This window comes from Bos grunniens, chromosome 15, assembly GCF_055505025.1.
Source record: "Bos grunniens cultivar Pamir isolate PY7600 chromosome 15, Bosgru_T2T1.0, whole genome shotgun sequence".
Taxonomy (NCBI): Eukaryota; Metazoa; Chordata; class Mammalia; order Artiodactyla; family Bovidae; genus Bos; species Bos grunniens.
Window position 1 is genome coordinate 36980396 of NC_141179.1, and position 18051 is coordinate 36998446.

The following is an 18051-nucleotide window of genomic DNA, read 5'->3' on the forward strand; positions in this document are numbered from 1 at the left end:
AAACTAATGTCAGTCTAATTTTCCATAGGTTTTAAATCCTGTTTCATATTTGTTCTGTAATCTTCAGATAAAAATAATCGGTTGGAAAACCTGGAAGCCTGGAGAGATGGATTTATGTAATGGACATTATTTCCCAAATTAGCATTCAGAAGTTGTCTTCTTATACTAGTGGTAGCAAGGGCCAGATTACAGCAGTGCCTAAAACCAACCTGTTTCAACAGGCTTCATCTTCTTTTGTACAAATTTAAAGAGAATGGGTCCTCACGCAAGCATTTCAAATCCAGAGACAAATTTGAAAAAAATTGCTACAACATGTTGACTGATTTCTTGCCAAGTCAGCTGCCAAGAACTTTTTCTTGATGGACTCTTACACACAGTTAAAGGCGAAGGGCCAGGGAGAGGAAGCGTGTAGCTTTTTAAGAGAGGAGTTAAATCTCTCTACCTATTAAATCTTCTCTTCTACTTTTAACCACACCCCCCCCCCACCCACCTCTTCTTCACCTTTATCCTCTCCCTGTCTGGCCCTTTCCTTTTTCTCTCTCTTTTTATCAGTCCCTGTAATATTCTCTGTTGCTTTAATGTATTCATTTTTACTTTTAGTACTGATAAGATATGTTCTGGAGAAATAGCTTTCCAAAGATTATATTCAGATATACAGATTCAAACCAGCAGAAAGGTTAAAAACATTTTAAAAATATGCTTGTCAGCAGTGGAAAGAAAGCTGTTTGTAGCCAGCAGGTGAGCTGGAGAGTACTACAGGGTGTGGTAGAGATAGTAATAAATTAACTAGCAAGCCAAAAATGATATTAAAAAAATCAGCTATTTCATAGCATAGAAGCATGACAGCTATGAAAAAAGGAGTGCCCCAGGGAATTCTTTTAGAGTTTGATTTTTTTTAAATATGTTTGACATGAAAAATGTTTTAGTACAAATAAAGCAACTGGTATTAAACTTACAGGGAGGGGGTTATGGTTTAGAGTTAGTATGAATAATGCATGATATTTAAAGAAAGAACAGCTCTAAAATGTTCCGAGAGGCAACCCATGTTGATAGTTGGAATGGTGATTTTTTCCCCTATTTTCGAAGCATCATTAATTCAGCATCATTTTGTGATTTTTTTAACCTGATAAGATATCAACCAAAGAAATACTATTTGACTTAGATTAGGATATTCTTTCTTCAGATAATTTAGTTTAAATATCGAGAGGATCAGTAGAATTATTTAAGCGTAAAGCGACAGTCATTTACTATAAAAAATAATTTGGCCTAGTTATCTTTTTTAAAAAGCTCATGTAGCCCTGCAAACCAAAATCAACCTCATGGAAGGGGAAAAACAAGATCAGATATTTTGAACATTACTCCATAGGAGACCAGCACAATATAGTGTTAGTGAATGCATTGTAGCAGTGCTCCATATGCAATCAGGAGCCAATTGTTACTGGACTGTGTACAAGCACACACTGTGCTCAATGGTCTGATGAGGTATTATGGATATGATGCAAAGAGACTGTGTAGATTAGAAGCTAACAATTTGTTAAAAGTGAAAGCAACTTAACATTTACATTGGGTCAGCTGAGTAGCACTTGATGTAGCAAACAGGATGCGTTCCAAGGAACCAGGGGCACCAGGAAGGCTCCAGGTATTAGTGTCCACGCAGAAAAAGAGAGACTTCATTGCTTTCTAGGTGACTCCCTTTATTACTGTGATTCTTTCTACGCTTTTCATTATTACATTCAGCTTTTAGTGTGGAGAAGTTCTTGCAAAACAGCGTGATTATTATAAATGTCCAAAATGTGTGGAGGAACAGCCTATTAAAATATAGCCTAGAGATAGTACATAGCACTGCCTTTAAAATAAGTAGCTGAAGCCAAAGTGATACTCCATTAAATCACTGATAGTGTGTAAGTTATCCATACGTATTAATTTTGATTTCAGTTAGCTCTATCACAATATATTCCTCATTACTTTCTATGGGTTCTTCAGGTTGCTTGCTTCGCACAGCCTGTGCTCTTAGGTCATAGAAGGTACTTTAGCCCTGCTGTTTAGGAGTGGTCTGGAGCCAGAAACACATTAATAAGATGTGGCACTGATCTCTGCTGAACCATGCTCAATCTCGACCAGACTTTTAATATAGATATCACATGTAAAACGTGTGGTTATTTAATCAAATCATCGTCAAAGAATACGTGAGAAGTGCCTAGTGTGTGTCATGATTCTGTAGTAGTTTCCACCAAAAGTTAGTGCAGAAAACAGTCTCCCATCTTTTGGGGATACCAGGCATTTCACAGAATATTAGCTTCTCTCACCCCTCTCAAATTAAAGAGGTTGCATTTAAATTTTTTTCTCTAATTTTTTTTTTAATAAAATAAAGGTTAGGGTTATGGACAGTCAATAACTCTTAATCTTTTTTGGACTGTGATACTCTGCCTTGTCTACCAAGCCAAAACGTTTTGTTGTTTTAATATAAAAACCTTAATGCTTCCTCGGTGAACTGAATGTCAGCCTGGCTTTAAGATATTTTTTTACCCTTAAAAAAATGATGTATTACAAGATTTGTAATGGAGTGAACATGCTTGAATTGCACATTTAATTTTTTTAACATCACATTCATGTTTTGCCAGTTTGCCTACCAGCTATCTGTTAACAAAAAGTTCCAAGGCAGCCCTGCAAGTCTGTGCCCAACTAAGCCTTTTGTCTCTGCAGATGTTTGGGCTTAGAGCGATGTTGTAAAGCTCAGGCAGTCCAAGGGCCATGTTTGTACTTGTCTGCTGTGATTCCCGGTGCATTGTCTAAACCTGTACGCATTGTTCTTTCTGACAGGTGATAACTACCCCGTACAGTTCATTCCATCAACAATGGCAGCTGCTGCTGCTTCTGGACTCAGCCCTTTACAGCTCCAGGTAAGTGCCAGAAGAAAAAAATGTGGGATACGAGCCAGTCCTTTAGTGGAAAACTGCTAACCAGCTGTATGCTAAATAATGACCTGAATGTTAAATAATTTTTTAAGCATAGCCTGGAAGGATTAACACCTTATGTACTTACCATACTGCAAATAGAAGAGAAAACTGTCAGTGTCAATATTTTTAAAGGAAAAAATGATGTCATGACTTAGTACTATATATTCTCTATCAGGTAAGTTAATGGTTTCACAGTTTTTTTATGGCTAGTTGATATTGGGTATGTTAGCTTTGTCCTTATAACTTCTTCATCCATGGCTCCATTCACACCCAAATTAGCTTTTACATGCAAGTATCAACACAGACAACAACACTGGATATTTTACTTCTTGCAACTCATAGAATAGGGAGTTGTTATTACCAAATTACTTAAACTATTTGGTAAAATGTAAGCACGTTGTCCCTGAATATGTGTATCATCAGCTCATCCTCATACCAGGTCCAAAGACTGGGCATGGTGTCTGACCAAATTCTGGATTGGTGTTCTTTATAAAGCTAAAATTGGAGAGAAAGCACTTTGGAAGCTAATTTTAAAAAATCCCTTGCACCTTATCTTCTTCATAGTAAAATGGGAAGCGGAGGACTAAGTGATCTTTACACCCTTTTTGCGATGCTGTCTTAATGGGAAATTGATGTTAAATATGAGTGTATATTTTAACAAAAACAGAAAGAAAGTATCATTAAAATTAATGGTTAAGCAAGTGGTATTTGAGCATTTAGAAAATATCAGATGATAACTTGAATTTCAATGCATTGAACAAAGTTTTTTACTCTTATAATGTACTGTGATGATTTTTCAATTTTCTTGAATAATCTAGGGAATAGCAACCAACTGGGCATTTTTATTTCTTCTTTGCTATTCCTTATATGACTTGAATGTAAAAAATGTACAGATATTTTATGTGAAAAATGTAATTTTGAACATTCTCAGTTGAGTCTACAAATAAAGAATTTTTACAGTACTTTAAGCAGTTCTCGTCAGAAGCCTCATCCAGCAAGTCTTGAAGATGCCTAGCATTATGGGTGCATTATGGATGCCTAGCAGAGCTAGAGATTTTGCCTCATGAAAGCAGCAGCCCTATCTCTTCTAAGCCCTCACCTTCTCCACTACTAACAGGGAACTTATTGCACTGGAAAAAATACAAAAAGAAACCTAACTCACAGTCAGTCTAATCTATTTCTCCTTTTTCCATAGCTATGCTATTGAGTGTCTTCTTGAGTCAGAGGCAAAAACAAGAAACCAGTACTACTGTTTGATCCTATAATCAAGTTTCTGTGAAAAACAGTATCTGGGTCCTAAACCCTACTTTCTGTTCTTTGGTGTGGTCAGTACCCTGGATTTAGAAATATGTGTTCTGTTTCATGAGTTCTGACAGTATGTTTTGTCTTTTTTTTTTTTTTTTTTTCTGAATATGCTACTAAACAGAAAGGTCATGTCTCCCACCCACAAATTAACCCAAGGCTAAAGGGCCTAAGTGACCGTTTGGGCAGGAGTTTGGACACCTTTGAACATGGTGGTGGCCACTCTTACAACCACAAACAGATTGAGGTATGAATGCTTACATTGGTGCTTCATTGGGTGGGGGACTGGATTGTTCAGTCATATTCTAGGCTTTTTTAACACGTGCCAAACACTCAAACACTAAAATATAATCTTTCCCCTTTTCTCATTCCTAAGGAGGCTCATTTTCACTCCTTTTCTTTCAGAGAAAAAGTCAAACCCCAAACCAGTGCCTCTGAAGTAGATTGTTTATTGCTATATATTTAGGCAAATATTTATGTTATGAGTACTTTCAAAACCATCTTTATTTCCCTTACCCTTTTTTCTTTATGTATAGTGCTACATAGTAGTTTTTTAAAAAAATTAAACATTAAAAAAAAAAAAAAACTTCAGTTCACCGTGTAGCAACCCTGTAGAGTTGATAAAATATCATTCTGTTTTTATAGACAAAACAATGGAGGCTCAGAGAAGTCAGGTTATTTAACCAAGGCTACAAAATTTTCTTGGAGTCAGTTATTATCCAGGATTTCTAATTCTATCTATTTCAGGTTTTCTAATTTAGTTTTCTCTGACTGAATTTGAGGTTGGGTGTCTGGGCCTGACTGGTTGTTTTTTGCCCCATAAACTTATATAGTAGCTCTTTCATATTGAACTTCCAATAAAGCTCTTTGTTGTTTTTGTGGGATGTTCTTACTGCATGGGAGAAGATACCTCATATAGCTCTTTTAAAAAGCAAACCCCTTTCTACTATAGGGACCCAGTCCTCCTCTCTCTAATATTGTGCTTAATTCCTCTATTATATCATTGGAAAACCTCTTTAGGGCTATCAGGTTCTAGAGGGTTGCTAGCTATCTATCCCTCCTTAGAAGTGAGAAAGCTCAACTTCTCATTTCATTCTTTAGGACTATCAGATACTGGAGTGTTGCTAGCTATCCCTCATTCTTAGAAGTGAGAAAGTTCACAAGAAGAAAGACAAGAACAAGATCAAAGGACACCTTGGAAGTAGCCTAAGGAAGAGTTTGAGTTCAGAGCTTGTCACTTGCCTTCTTCCTTTCCCTTTCCCTTTGATTATAAGAAGTATACAGGGGGTTCCACCCAGACATGACAAGGCATTGTATTAGAGTATCTGCTACCTTCTATGCAGCCAAAAGGGATTTCTTTTCTAAGGCTTCCTTTTGGCTGTAGAGAAGGTGCCACATTTCTGGACGTTCTGACATCTACTGTGCTTAGGATTGCTAAACGGAGAGATAACCAGACATTAGGAAAAATTCTTTCAATTAACAAGGCTTACCTACTCAGGACAGCTAGTTTGTTCAAATTTTAAGTACTTGGAAGAATGTGAAAGCAGGTGACCTTGGCTCAGATTCAAAACTTCCTCTCCTCTTGACTTTTATTTTCTCTTGCAGTGTGGAGTTCTATTCCATGGGCCTTCCCTTAGCCACTTTTCTACCCAGTTTCTCCTTTTAGTTTTTCACTTAAGTTGACATCTCTTCCCCTTACCATCACAGACCTCTGATGTCAAATCTGGCTTCTCCTGGGTTTCTGGAAATCATGATGTCATATATGTGAGTGCCAGACTCTGTAGAGCTGTAGCAATGCTGATCTAGAAGCACGTGTCTGTCACTTTAATTAGGCTGAACACAGAGCCTGGGAAGGTGGAGGCCCTCAGCTTTGGAGGGTAAGCTTGGGTTGGTTGGAGAGTTTCCTGTTTTTTTTTTTTTTTATTGCTCTGTTCTCTTGCTTCCACTTTTTGCACTTTTCCTTGCATGTCAGGAAACCATTGCTGTTTGCTTGTATGGTACACTATTTATAAAAGATGGATCTTATTTGAAAGACAGATTTCTCAAACTTTCTTACTATGAGTGTAACAGGTTTATTGACAGTCCCATGAGCAGCACAGAGGACACCCATATCTAAGTTGTTACAGACACTAACATTTTAAATCTTGACTAAAAGTAGAGAGAAAACTTAATAATATTTTGCTTTATTGATTTTAGTCTACTTTCTTTTCTAGCGCTGGTTTTCTCCATTCCTTTAACAACCTAAAATGTCACAGCTCTGTCAACAATTATGATCACAATAAACTGGGGATACTAAGCATTACAATATGTTCATGAGTTTTACTTCTATTTAGAGATTCTTAGGAAGAAAAGCTGCAATGCATGTATACAACCACCACCTCCACACACACTCTTCTCATTGAAGAGAAGTGGTCCTCTCTACCTGATATATAGTTAATTTGTCCTTCAAAGGTTTTTCAGTTCTAGCATTGTGAGCTGAGGTTATCTTAACAGTAAAGTCATAATTTGGAAGCCTGAAATTTTGTTATCACCCGAGAAAAGACGGGAGCTGACTGTGGCTTAGATCATGAACTTCTTATTGCCAAATTCAGACTTAAGCTGAAGAAAGCAGGGAAAACCACTAGACGATTCAGGTATTACCTAAATCAAATCCCTTATGATTATACAGTGGAAGTGACAAGCAGATTCAAGGGATTATATCTGATTGACAGAGTGCCTGAAAAACTATGGGTGGAGGTTTGTGACATTGTACAGCAGTGATCAAGACCATCCCCAAGAAAAAGAAATGCAAAAAGGCGAAATGTTTGTCTGAGGAGGCCATACAAATAGCTGAGAAAAGAAGAGAAGATAAAGGCAGAGGAGAAAAGGATACCCATTTGAATGCAGAATTCCAAAGAATACCAAGGAGAGATAAGAAAGCCATCCTCAGTGATGAATACAAAGAAATAGAGAAAAACAATAGAATGGGAAAGACTAGAGATCTCTTCAAGAAAATCAGAGATACCAAAGGAACATTTCATGCAAAGATGGGCTCAATAAAGGACAGAAATGGTATGGACCTAACAGAAGCAGAAGATATTAAGAAGAGGTGGCAAGAATACACAGAAGAACTATACAATAAAGATTTTCATGACCCAGATAACCACGATGGTGTGATCATTCACCTAGAGCCAGACATCCTGGAATGAGAAGTGAAGTGGGCCTTAGGAAGCATCACTACGAACAAAGCTAGTGGAGGTGACAGAATTCCAGCTGAGCTATTTCAAATCCTAAAAGATGATGCTGTGAAAGTGTTGCACTCAGTATTCCAGCAAATTTGGAAAACTCAGCAGTGGCCACAGGACTGGAAAAGGTCAGTTTTCATTCCAATCCCAAAGAAAGGCAATGCCAAAGAATGCTCAAACTACTGCATAATTGCAGCCATCTCACACGCTAGCAAAGTAATGCTCAAAATTCTCCAAGCCAGGCTTCAACAGTATGTGAACCGTGAACTTCCAGATGTTCAAGCTGGTTTTAGAAAAGGCAGAGGAACCAGAGATCAAATTGCCAACATCTGCTGGGTCATCGAAAAAGCAAGAGAGTTCCAGAAAAATATCTACTTTTGTTTTATTGACTACACCAAAGCCTTTGTCTGTGTGGATCACAACAAACTGTGGAAAATTCTTAAAGAAATAGGAGTACTAGATCACCTGATCTGCCTCCTGAGAAATCTGTATGGAGATCAAGAAGCAACAGTTAGAACCAGACATGGAACAACAGACTGATTGCAAATTGGGAAAGGAGTACGTCAAGGCTGTATATTGTCACCCTGCTTATTTAGCTTATATGCAGAGGACATCGTGCAAAATGCTGGGCTGGATGAATCACAGGCTGGAATCAAGATTGCCAGGAGAAATATCAATAACCTCAGATATGCAGATGACACCACCCTTAAGGCAGAAAGCTAAGAACTAAAGAGTCTCTTGATGAAAATGAAAGAGGAGAGTGAAAGAGCTGACTTAAAACTCAACATTTAGAAAACTAAGATCATGGCAAATAGATGGGGAAACAATGGAACAGTGAGAGACTATTTTGGGGGGCTCCAAAATCACTGCAGATGGTGATTGCAGCCATGAAATTAAAAGACGCTTGCTCCTTGGAAGAAAAGCTATGACTAACCTAAGACAGCATATTAAAAAGCAGAGACATTACTTTACCGACAAAGGTACATCTAGTCAAAGCTATGGTTTTTCCTGTAGTCATGTATGGATGTGACAGTTGGACTATAAAGAAAGCTGAATGCTGAATAATTGATGCTTTTGAACTGTGTTGGAGAAGACTCTTGAGAGTCCCTTGGTCTGCAAGGAGATCCAACCAGTTAATCCTAAAGGAAATCAGTCCTGAATATTCATTGGAAGGACTGATGCTAAAGCTGAAACTCCAATACTTTGCCCACCTGATGCGAAGAACTGACTTATTGGAAAAGTCCCTGATGCTGGGAAAGACTGAGGTTGGGAGGAGAAGGGGATGACAGAGGAGGAGATGGTTGGATGACATCACCAACACGATGGACATGAGTTTGTGTAGGCTCTGGGAGTTGGTGATGGACAGGGAAGCCTGGCCTGCTGCAGTCCATGGGGTCACAAAGTCAGACACGACTGAGTGACTAAACTAAGAGAAAAGATATTTGGAAGGACCCTTCTTACATTAGCATATTCCAATACTTTCTTTAAAATAAGAAAGACACAGGAAAGTTGTTGTTTTTTTTTTTTTACTCCATGCTGATCTAAGGCTGGTTTGCTGGTTTTCTCTGCCTCAGGGGCACAATATTAGGAGAGAGAAGAATGCTATTTTTAGTTGAACAGTTCAGCAGATGGAGTCATGAATGCTCATATATCTGAAGGTTGAGGGGCTTGAACCATTAATTTTGATAATGTATTTAACCCTGGGAACAATCAGAAACTGTAACTCTAAGGTTACAGTGCTTTTGACCTTTAGAGAACAGAGGGCACTTGCTACAGTAAACAATATATTATATTGCTACTTATTCTGAGTCTGTACTGGTATAAATTTCAGGACCAGTTGCCATTTGCTTTCCTCAGCTATGTTAGCATTGGTCCTTCAAGTAAGTCAAAAGGTAGTGGGGGGGGGGGGAGGGGGGGAAACAGTATGATGAGGCAGTCATGTAAATATGGCCTTTAAATAGCTAAGATGTTAGATTATTTCTGAAGAAACATTGTCTCAGAAATAAGCTGAGAATGACTCTTTTTTTGATGAAAAAGTGATTTGAGTGTACTGATTCATTTTTTGTGGTTACTTTCAATATGATAGATACCTAAGGTAATTTTGTTTTGTTTTATTTTTTAATTAGACATAATGTTGCCTCATAGTTGTAGTTTATATTAAATATAATTTAGTGCCATATCATGCAAAGTGGTACACCTGTCTCATACCTTCTTATTAAATGGTGCATGCTTCTCTTTAGTAAATACAGCAGTTAAATATCACACAGTTTAAGAATTTCTAATTAAAATATCTCCACATGTCAGCATATTGGTAATGTATTATTTTAATCCATTTATTTTGTTTATGAAACAGTGACATATGTTTAGATTGTGAAATATATGAGCCTTAAAAATCACTTTATTGAAGAAAATTAATTCCTACAATACTGTCTCAGTAATGTGTTCACTCACCCAGTCAGTCACTGGCGGCACTGCCAGTCTTAATGTAGGGTAGACACACTTACCAGTTTTATCTGCAGAACAGTCTTGGAAAGAAGCAATAACAATTCTTTTTCTTAGTTCCAAATGATGGGGTTTTCTTCCTCTACTTTTTAAAAAAATTCATTAATTCAAACCTGTCTCCCCAAAACACTTTCTGTTGCTTTAAAAACAAAACTAAACAAAACAAAGAAGAATGGAACTGAGTTATGTATAAGGGATTCTGAGAGACCAATCAAAATTAAAAACAAGCTAGTTACCTTTTCAAAGTTAGACATAGTAATTTGTTTGTCAGCAGGGAGACGTTTGGGTCAGCCCTGAAATAAAGTGACTGTCAGCAGTTATTCCTACAAGACAAGTAATTTCACTCAATGTATTACTGACAGATTGCTCACTTCTCTGAATCACCAGAGAAAACAAACTTAATATTGTTACAGGCAGAGTTTCTGTCTTCATTAGCCTCAGAGAATGATTTTTATCTAACATTCAAAGCCTACCAAGCTTTAGTTGGAACATATTTTAACCAGCAAGTTCTTATAATGATAGTATGTATGGGTGGTAGCCTGAATGAAAGGAAGTAAATATGAAAATTTTAAAAAATCAATATAAATATATTTTCACTTTTATTTGATGGGCATTATGTGTAGTTCTGGAAAGATTTGAGGAAAGCAGTATAATTAGAGCCTTGAAACACTAGAAAAACCCATCAACCATAAGTTATTCTTAAATGAAACTATTAAAGTCTTGCAAAGTTTGCAAAGATAGAGGAGAACAATTGAATTTTTGCAAAAGTGAATAGAAACACATATTTTATTTAAATTATATTGTCAATTTTCATGCTACAAATGGAAAGTGAAGAAGTGCCTATCAACATTGAGAATGTTCCATTTCTATTTTAGTTCCAGCTTGAATCTTTATGATATTATATTTAGATGCTCTTCTCTGGCTCATACCCTGCCTTCTTGTTTGAAATCATAAACATGCCTCAGTTCTGTGGAGGAATGAGAGAGTGAGTGAGCTGGACTGGGTGGGCTTTGGAGGTTGTGATTTCTAATAGAGAGATGAATAAAGAGTTGATTAGAGTGACCTATTACTAGCTACCTGATGGAAAAAAAGTAATGCACTGATTCAAAGCTTGTTCTGAGGACACCAACCAGGGGGTTGTGCTTTGAGCAGAAATGCTTGCTTTTCTCATAATCAGCCTTCTCTCACCCACTTTGACTTTAAAAGCATGATGGAATCTGGAAGGACCATTATAGCTGTGATTAGATGAGCTATGGACTAATAGAATAAACTCCATTTTGGAAGCAGAATCTTGAATGAGAGTTTCTGCTATTACTTTCCATGTTGTCCTGTACTGTTCTCAAATTGCCTTCTTTTTTCAGTTTGTTCCATGTAAAAAAGGGATAATATTTTTTTCTCCACCCGGAGAAAAAATTCATTTACTGTGAGTAGTAAATGGATTAACAAGGTGTGTATAAATTTCCACAAAAAAATCATTATCAAGATAGGAAAAAAACTTTCCAACATCCCAAATAAGCAGTCAGTTCTACTCTAGCTTAGCTGCCTAAGTGTTTCTGATGGGTGGCTCTGATCTACCAGAATGTGTCACTGAATTCAGGGATTTTTGTTTCTTCTGTTTACTATTGAATCCTCAGTGTTGCCTGTGACCATAGTTGGTAAAATGATTGAATTAGTGAATTTCCTTTTTGGTGGTCATCTGCAACTCAATCTTTGGATTTTTTTTTTTTTTTTTTTGCAGGGGAGAGAGGTTATGTTCAGCCAGGTGCTCTGTCTTTAGAGGCATATTCTCATATAAACAACTTTTCATTTCTAGGTAGGTTTCTTACAAATAATGGCAGGTGTTAAGTGAGTCTTGGTGAAGGTTAAAAAGATATAGGTAGATCAGAGAAATATGAAGACATTTCCTAGTGTTTGGAAATATGACTTGTCATTGTATTCAAGAATAAGATTATACCCACCCACAAATTAAAACATAGGTAAACTGGGTTTTCTCTTAGAAATTTGATTTTCAGTTGATTTTAAAATAATATCTAAAAGTTGAGAGCATGGCTCATCTCACTAAGCTCTGGTAATTACTGTGTTTTAAGTCATTTAATTGATGGGATATTTGGCTGTACTCACAGAGACAGTTTAGTAGGAGTCCAGGACCTTGGAATTACAAAACCTATTCAGTTCTCTATCTTTCTTAGTGTAGCATTTCCACCAATATTCATTTAGCTCCAGCCTTACTAATTAATCCACACAACAAGGAACTCCCAGTATGTGAATACTTGTATTTAAATAGACTGCTTGTAACATGCAGTGGTTTCTAAAATAGTGACAGGTATTTCTATTCCCGTATTTACCAAACTGGAGTTTTGAAGTATTGTTTGGTTGGCATCATGTATCTGTATGTTTATGAGTTATAATGAGCTACCTTGGAATTAAAAGAGATGATGTGACTAAGAACATAGGGGACGGTTTGAAAGCAAAGTATTTTAGTATTTTAAAAAATGCTTCACTCCAGTTTCCAACCATAGAATAAGTCAGGATATGAAACATTTATGAAATTTAAATCAGAAAAAGATATGGTGGGTAACAGAACAGACTGAGCAGAATGGAAACATTTTTAAACCGCTTTATTCAAGCATGATTGACATAAAAAGCTGAACATATTTAACATATACAACTGGATGAGTTTGGAGATAAGTATATATCCATGACACCCCACTCCAGTATGCTTGCCTGGAAAATCCCATGGACAGAGGAGCCTGGTGGGCCGCAGTCCATAGGCTGCAGTCCATGGGGTCGCTAAGAGTCGGACAAGACTCAATGACTTCACTTTCACTTTTCACTTTCCTGCACTGGAGAAGGCAATGGCAACCCACTCCAGTGTTCTTGCCTGGAGAATCCCAGGGACAGAGGAGCCTCGTGGGCTGCCGTCTATGGGGTCGCACAGAATCGGACACGACTGAAGCGACTTAGCAGCAGCAATAGCAGCAGCATATATCCATGAATACGTAACACAATCTATGCCATAAATATATCCATTTATTTCCAAAAGTTTCCTCCCACCATTATTATTATATGATAAGAATATTATTAGATAAGTGATAAGAGCATTTAACATAAGATCTACCCTCTTAGCAAGTTTTCAAGTGTACAATACAGTATTATTAACTATGGGCTTCAAGTTATACAGTAGATATCTAGGACTTATTTATTTTGCCTAACTGAAACTTTGTGCTCTTTGACTCACACTTCCTATTTCCCCTATCTCATCCCCTGGCAATCACTCTTCTACTCTCTGACTCTAAGAATTTGACTGTTTTAGATTCCTCATATAATCGGCATCACATAGTAATTGTTTTCTGTGTCTGAGTTATTTAAATTAGTATGTCTTCCAAGTTTATCCATATTGTTGCAAGTGGCAGGATGTCTTCCTCCTTTTTAAAGGCTAAATAATATTACATTTTATGTACATATTACTTTTTCTTTATCCGTTCATCCATCAGTAGACATTTAGGTTGCTTTCATGCCTTCGCTGTTGTGAATAACGCTGCAACGAACATGAGAAGGCAAATACCTCTTTAAACTCATGATTTCAATTCCTTTAGAGATATATCTAAAAGTTTCAGAACTTTTTTACATTTAAGACTTCCTTTTCAAGGTTTTTTTTATGGTTTAAGATAAAAGTTCAATTTCATTATTTTCCTCATGGATATTCAGTTTTCCCAATGCCATTTACTGAAGAGACTATCCTTTCCCCATTGGGTATTCTTGTTACCATTGTTGAAAATCATTTGACTGTAATTTGTGCAGGCTTATCTCTGGGCTCTTTATTCTGCTCCATTGGTCTATATATCCACTGTATGCCAGTATCATTTTTTTATTATTATAGCTTTGAAATATATTTTGAAATTAGGAGCTTTGTTCTTGTTCAAGTTTGCTTTGGATATTTGGGGTCTTTTGTGGATGTGAGTGAGTTTAGAATTTTTTTTCTTTCTGTGAACAATTTGAGACTTTGTTAGGAATTGCATTGCTTCTATATTCACTTTGAATAATGTGGACATTTTAGCAATTTTAGTTTTTCTAATCCAAAAGTATTTTTAAGTGATACTTTAATGAAAAGGAATTGAGAAGCTACATATAGTTGGATGGATTCCCATCATAGACCTGCCCCAGTGGAGGAATAAAACTTCTGATCAATATATCTAGTGCATATTCACTACTGTCTTGCCAATTCTTCCTTTCTGTTTTACTTGTAGAAATGTTCATATTCTACAGGTACATATGTTTGTGCAAATGCATATCAAATGAAAATTCAAGAAATATTTATAGTGATTTAAAGTTTCTCCTTACTGACTTGAAACCATCTTGCTTTAATTTGACTGTTCTAGATTATTAGGGTTAGGTTAATAATCACAGTTTAGATATTCCAAGCGCAAATGGCACTATTAATAGATTCTTTTCTCAATTAAATATAAACAAAGAAGCACTCAACACCTACTATGTACTAAATATCCACTGTGCCAGTTGCTGTATGGAAAAAAAGTCATATACTTTCTTCTTTCTTTCCTCTCATAATTGGTGACATCAGTACAGCCATCATGAGTCACACTGAGAAGAATTAATGTAACATTTCTTTTTCTAGCTTTATAAATACCAATTCTTTTATATATATAGTCATTTAATCCTGGTTTGGCTAAGTACTTGCATTGCTTTTTAATAGACAAAAATGGAGGAAAAATAGAGCCAAATTTATTTCCCCAGGCCTCTACCCTCTTGGTCATTTGGTGAAGCAAAACTTTAAATGAAAAAATCTTAATTTCCAGTACACTGAGTTCATTTCTTACTGTGTGTTCCTCTTATAGCACCCTCTATAATACCTATAAACAACCCTTGATGTCATAATACAAATTAACCGAGACTATGACCTTGGTACTTTATCAGGAATTTTCCTAATGCTGTTTAGTCTGGAGTAGAATGAACTAAAAATAATAGATGATAGATATGTATACAGATTTTATTGCTTAAAATATATACTTGTGTTGAACATCTCAACCCTCCAAAGTACAAACATACAGTGCTCATTTGAAGCCAGTTTGAAATAGTTGCTTTTAATCTAGAAAATCAATTTGGGGGATATTTATCAGGTTTTCACTAGTCCACTTATTCACTTGAATTGAATAACTAGTGAAGTATTATTACATCTTTTCTTTTAAAATCCTTATTACTTGAAATTATACCTGTTAGCTTTTTGAATGACTGACAATGACATAAATCTTACTGTCTCTTGGGATTGTATCAAAATATTTTTTAAAAAGGAAGCTTATAAATGATTGTGCTCAGGAAATTTGAAAAAGTTTGTGTGAAAATTAAAACAACAAATGTACTTGTTCAGTTATTTAACAATATTTATTTAGTGGCTATAAGATGCCAGGTACTATTCTAGACCAGAGGTCCTCAACTGGAGGCAATGTTGCCCCCTAGAGTTCAGTTGATAATATCTGGAGACATTTTTGATTGTTATAACTTGGGATGGGTGTGGAGATGCTATTGGCATCTAGTGAGTAGAGGCCAGGGATCCTGCTGAATACCTTACAGTACACAGGTCAGCACCCTCAACAAAGCAATATCCAGTCCAAACTATCAGTAGTGCTGAGGCTGAGAAAACTTATGTAAAATGAAGTCCTTATCTGATGTAGTTTACATGCTAGTTGGGGAAAGAGAAAATAGGGGAAGAATATTTAATAAAGAGTTGGGATGCTGGGCTGGATGAAGCACAAGCTGGAATCAAGATTGCTGGGAGAAACATCAGTAACCTCAGATATGCAAATAACACTACCCTTATGGAAGAAAGCGAAGAACTAAAGAGTCTCTTGATGAAAATGAAAAAGGAAAGTGAAAAGTTGGCTTAACATTCAGAAAACTAAGATCATGGCATCCAGACCCATTACTCATAGCAAAGAGATGGGGAAACAATGGAAACAGTGACAGACTTTATTTTCTTGGGCTCCAAAATCACCACAGATGGTGACTGCAGCCATGAAATTAAAAGATACTTGCTCCTTAGAAGAAAAGCTATGACCCACCTAGACAGCATATTAAAAAGCAGAGACATTACTTTGCCAACAAAGGTCCATTTAGTCAAAGCTATGGTTTTTCCAGTAGTCATGTATGGATGTGAGAGTTGGACTATAAAGAAAGCTGAATGCCGAAGAATTAATGCTTTTGAACTGTGGTATTGGAGAAGACTCTTGAGAGTCCCTTGGACTGCAAGGAGATCAACGAGTCAATCCTATAGGAAATCAGTCCTGAATATTCATTGGAAGAACTGATGCTAAAGCTGAAACTCCAATACTTTGGCTACCTGATGTGAAGAACTGACTCATTGGAGAAGTCCCTGATGCTGGGAGAGATTGAGGGTGGGAGGAGAAGGGGACTACAGAGGATGAGATGGTTGGATGGTATCACCAATCAATGGACATGAGTTTGTGTAGGCTCTGGGAGTTGGTGATGGACAGGGAAGCCTGGCCTGCTGCAGTCCATGGGGTCACAAAGAGTCAGACATGACTGAGTGACTGAACTGAACTGAACTGGGATTGCAAATCTTACTCATCTTAACAGAAATATCCCACCTACCTGTCTACCTATCCACCTGGACATATATGGGCAGATTTAAAATATTGAGACCAATATGATTGGTCTTAGTTCTTTGCTTCACTTGGATCTTCAGAACTAAGACTTTTACTCTAATCAGTCACTTCTGCCTAGAGCAGTCACAATTCTCAACCTTATTTTTTCAGTTGTTTAAGCACACCATATACTCTGGTTTTTGGTAAAGGAATACTATTTCTGACTATAATAGTATATAAATCTGTCTTTCAGAATGAAGTAAATATGAAATTTGGTGAGGACATGGGAGCTGTTCATTAGTTTTTATAGGATGCTATTTGTTGAGGTCCCACAGGATGAGTGGGATCACTCTTGGCAGAGAACCTGTATTTGATGTGTGGACTGGATATTATAAAGGAGCCTAACTTTGTAAAAACAAAACTAGACAAAACAGACTTAAGAATAGTATGAATATTATATATATATGTATACATGTATACATATATGTACAGTCATACATAATACATAGTATTGAATAAGCAATTTATATTTAGACTTTATAATAAATTATACTTTTATATTACCCCATATTTTAGAAGAAAAAAAGTGAGGCTCAGATGGGTTAAGTGACTTGGACCAGATTACTTACCTATTAAACAAAATAGGACTATAATGCATTGTTTAAGTGCATTTTAGAATTTATTTCCTGACCAGGATTCTTTGCTTAAAACTCTGTTGTATGTAGGTATATAGGAAGCACATTCATTTAGAAGTTTTCCTGCACAACTTATTCTCCTCTTATTATAATATCTAAGTGAATTAAAAGTAATGTAATTAAATTATAAAAGGAAAAATTTCAAAGCCAACATCACATTTTTGGGATCTCAAAGAGTTCAGGTATTTTCCAAATTTGTAGTTAACTGTCCAGAAGAAATTTCAAGCCTACTAGAATTAACAAAAATAGCTATCATGAAATATATCTTATTCCATAGCTTTCTTTGGAGGAAAATGCTTATGTTTTTTGCTGAATGCTGAGTTCTTTTCTTTTGAGAGTTTCTAGGCCTGTCTTATAATTTCAAAGTTTTGATGAGTCTCCCGGAGTAGCTGGGGAGTGTGTCCTTGCCCATCCCTCGCCTGTGCTGCCCTCTGAGCGTGTTCAGCAGGTTGCATGCCAGCAGATGAAGCAGATGTTTGACCATACTGGAATGGAGCGCCTGCTGCATCAGGAGCTGGGGATTCCTCTTGACATCTGGACGTTGTTGGGTCGGGATGCCAGCCTCAGGCCAGGAGGCTGCGGGAGCTGTGGGGCAGAGAGCACAGAGTCTTTGCTGCTCTTTAAGCGATTAGTGCACTGAAGCAGCAATAATGTTGAATTATCGCTTGGCTGCTTTCTTCTCAGGAATCTTGGGACAATAGAAGAGTCAGGAAGGAGCATTTACAGTAAAGTCATGTTCAGAGAGACAAGACTA

General features: G+C 36.7%; 1 protein-coding gene across 50 annotated transcripts in view; it reads left to right on the top strand.

The window, feature by feature from the left end:
- Positions 1–18051, top strand: part of SOX6 (SRY-box transcription factor 6) — a 719879-nt gene that overhangs the window by 583666 nt on the left and 118162 nt on the right. For 27 of the 50 annotated variants that reach the window (XM_086339855.1, XM_086339841.1, XM_086339844.1 and 24 more), the window contains one exon: positions 2821–2900. In XM_086339855.1, the coding sequence (XP_086195981.1) occupies positions 2821–2900 (80 nt within the window). Of the gene's footprint in view, positions 1–2820; positions 2901–4383; positions 4507–18051 lie in introns of all 50 variants that reach the window. The other 23 variants (XM_086339827.1, XM_086339833.1, XM_086339818.1 and 20 more) reach the window with 1 other exon arrangement.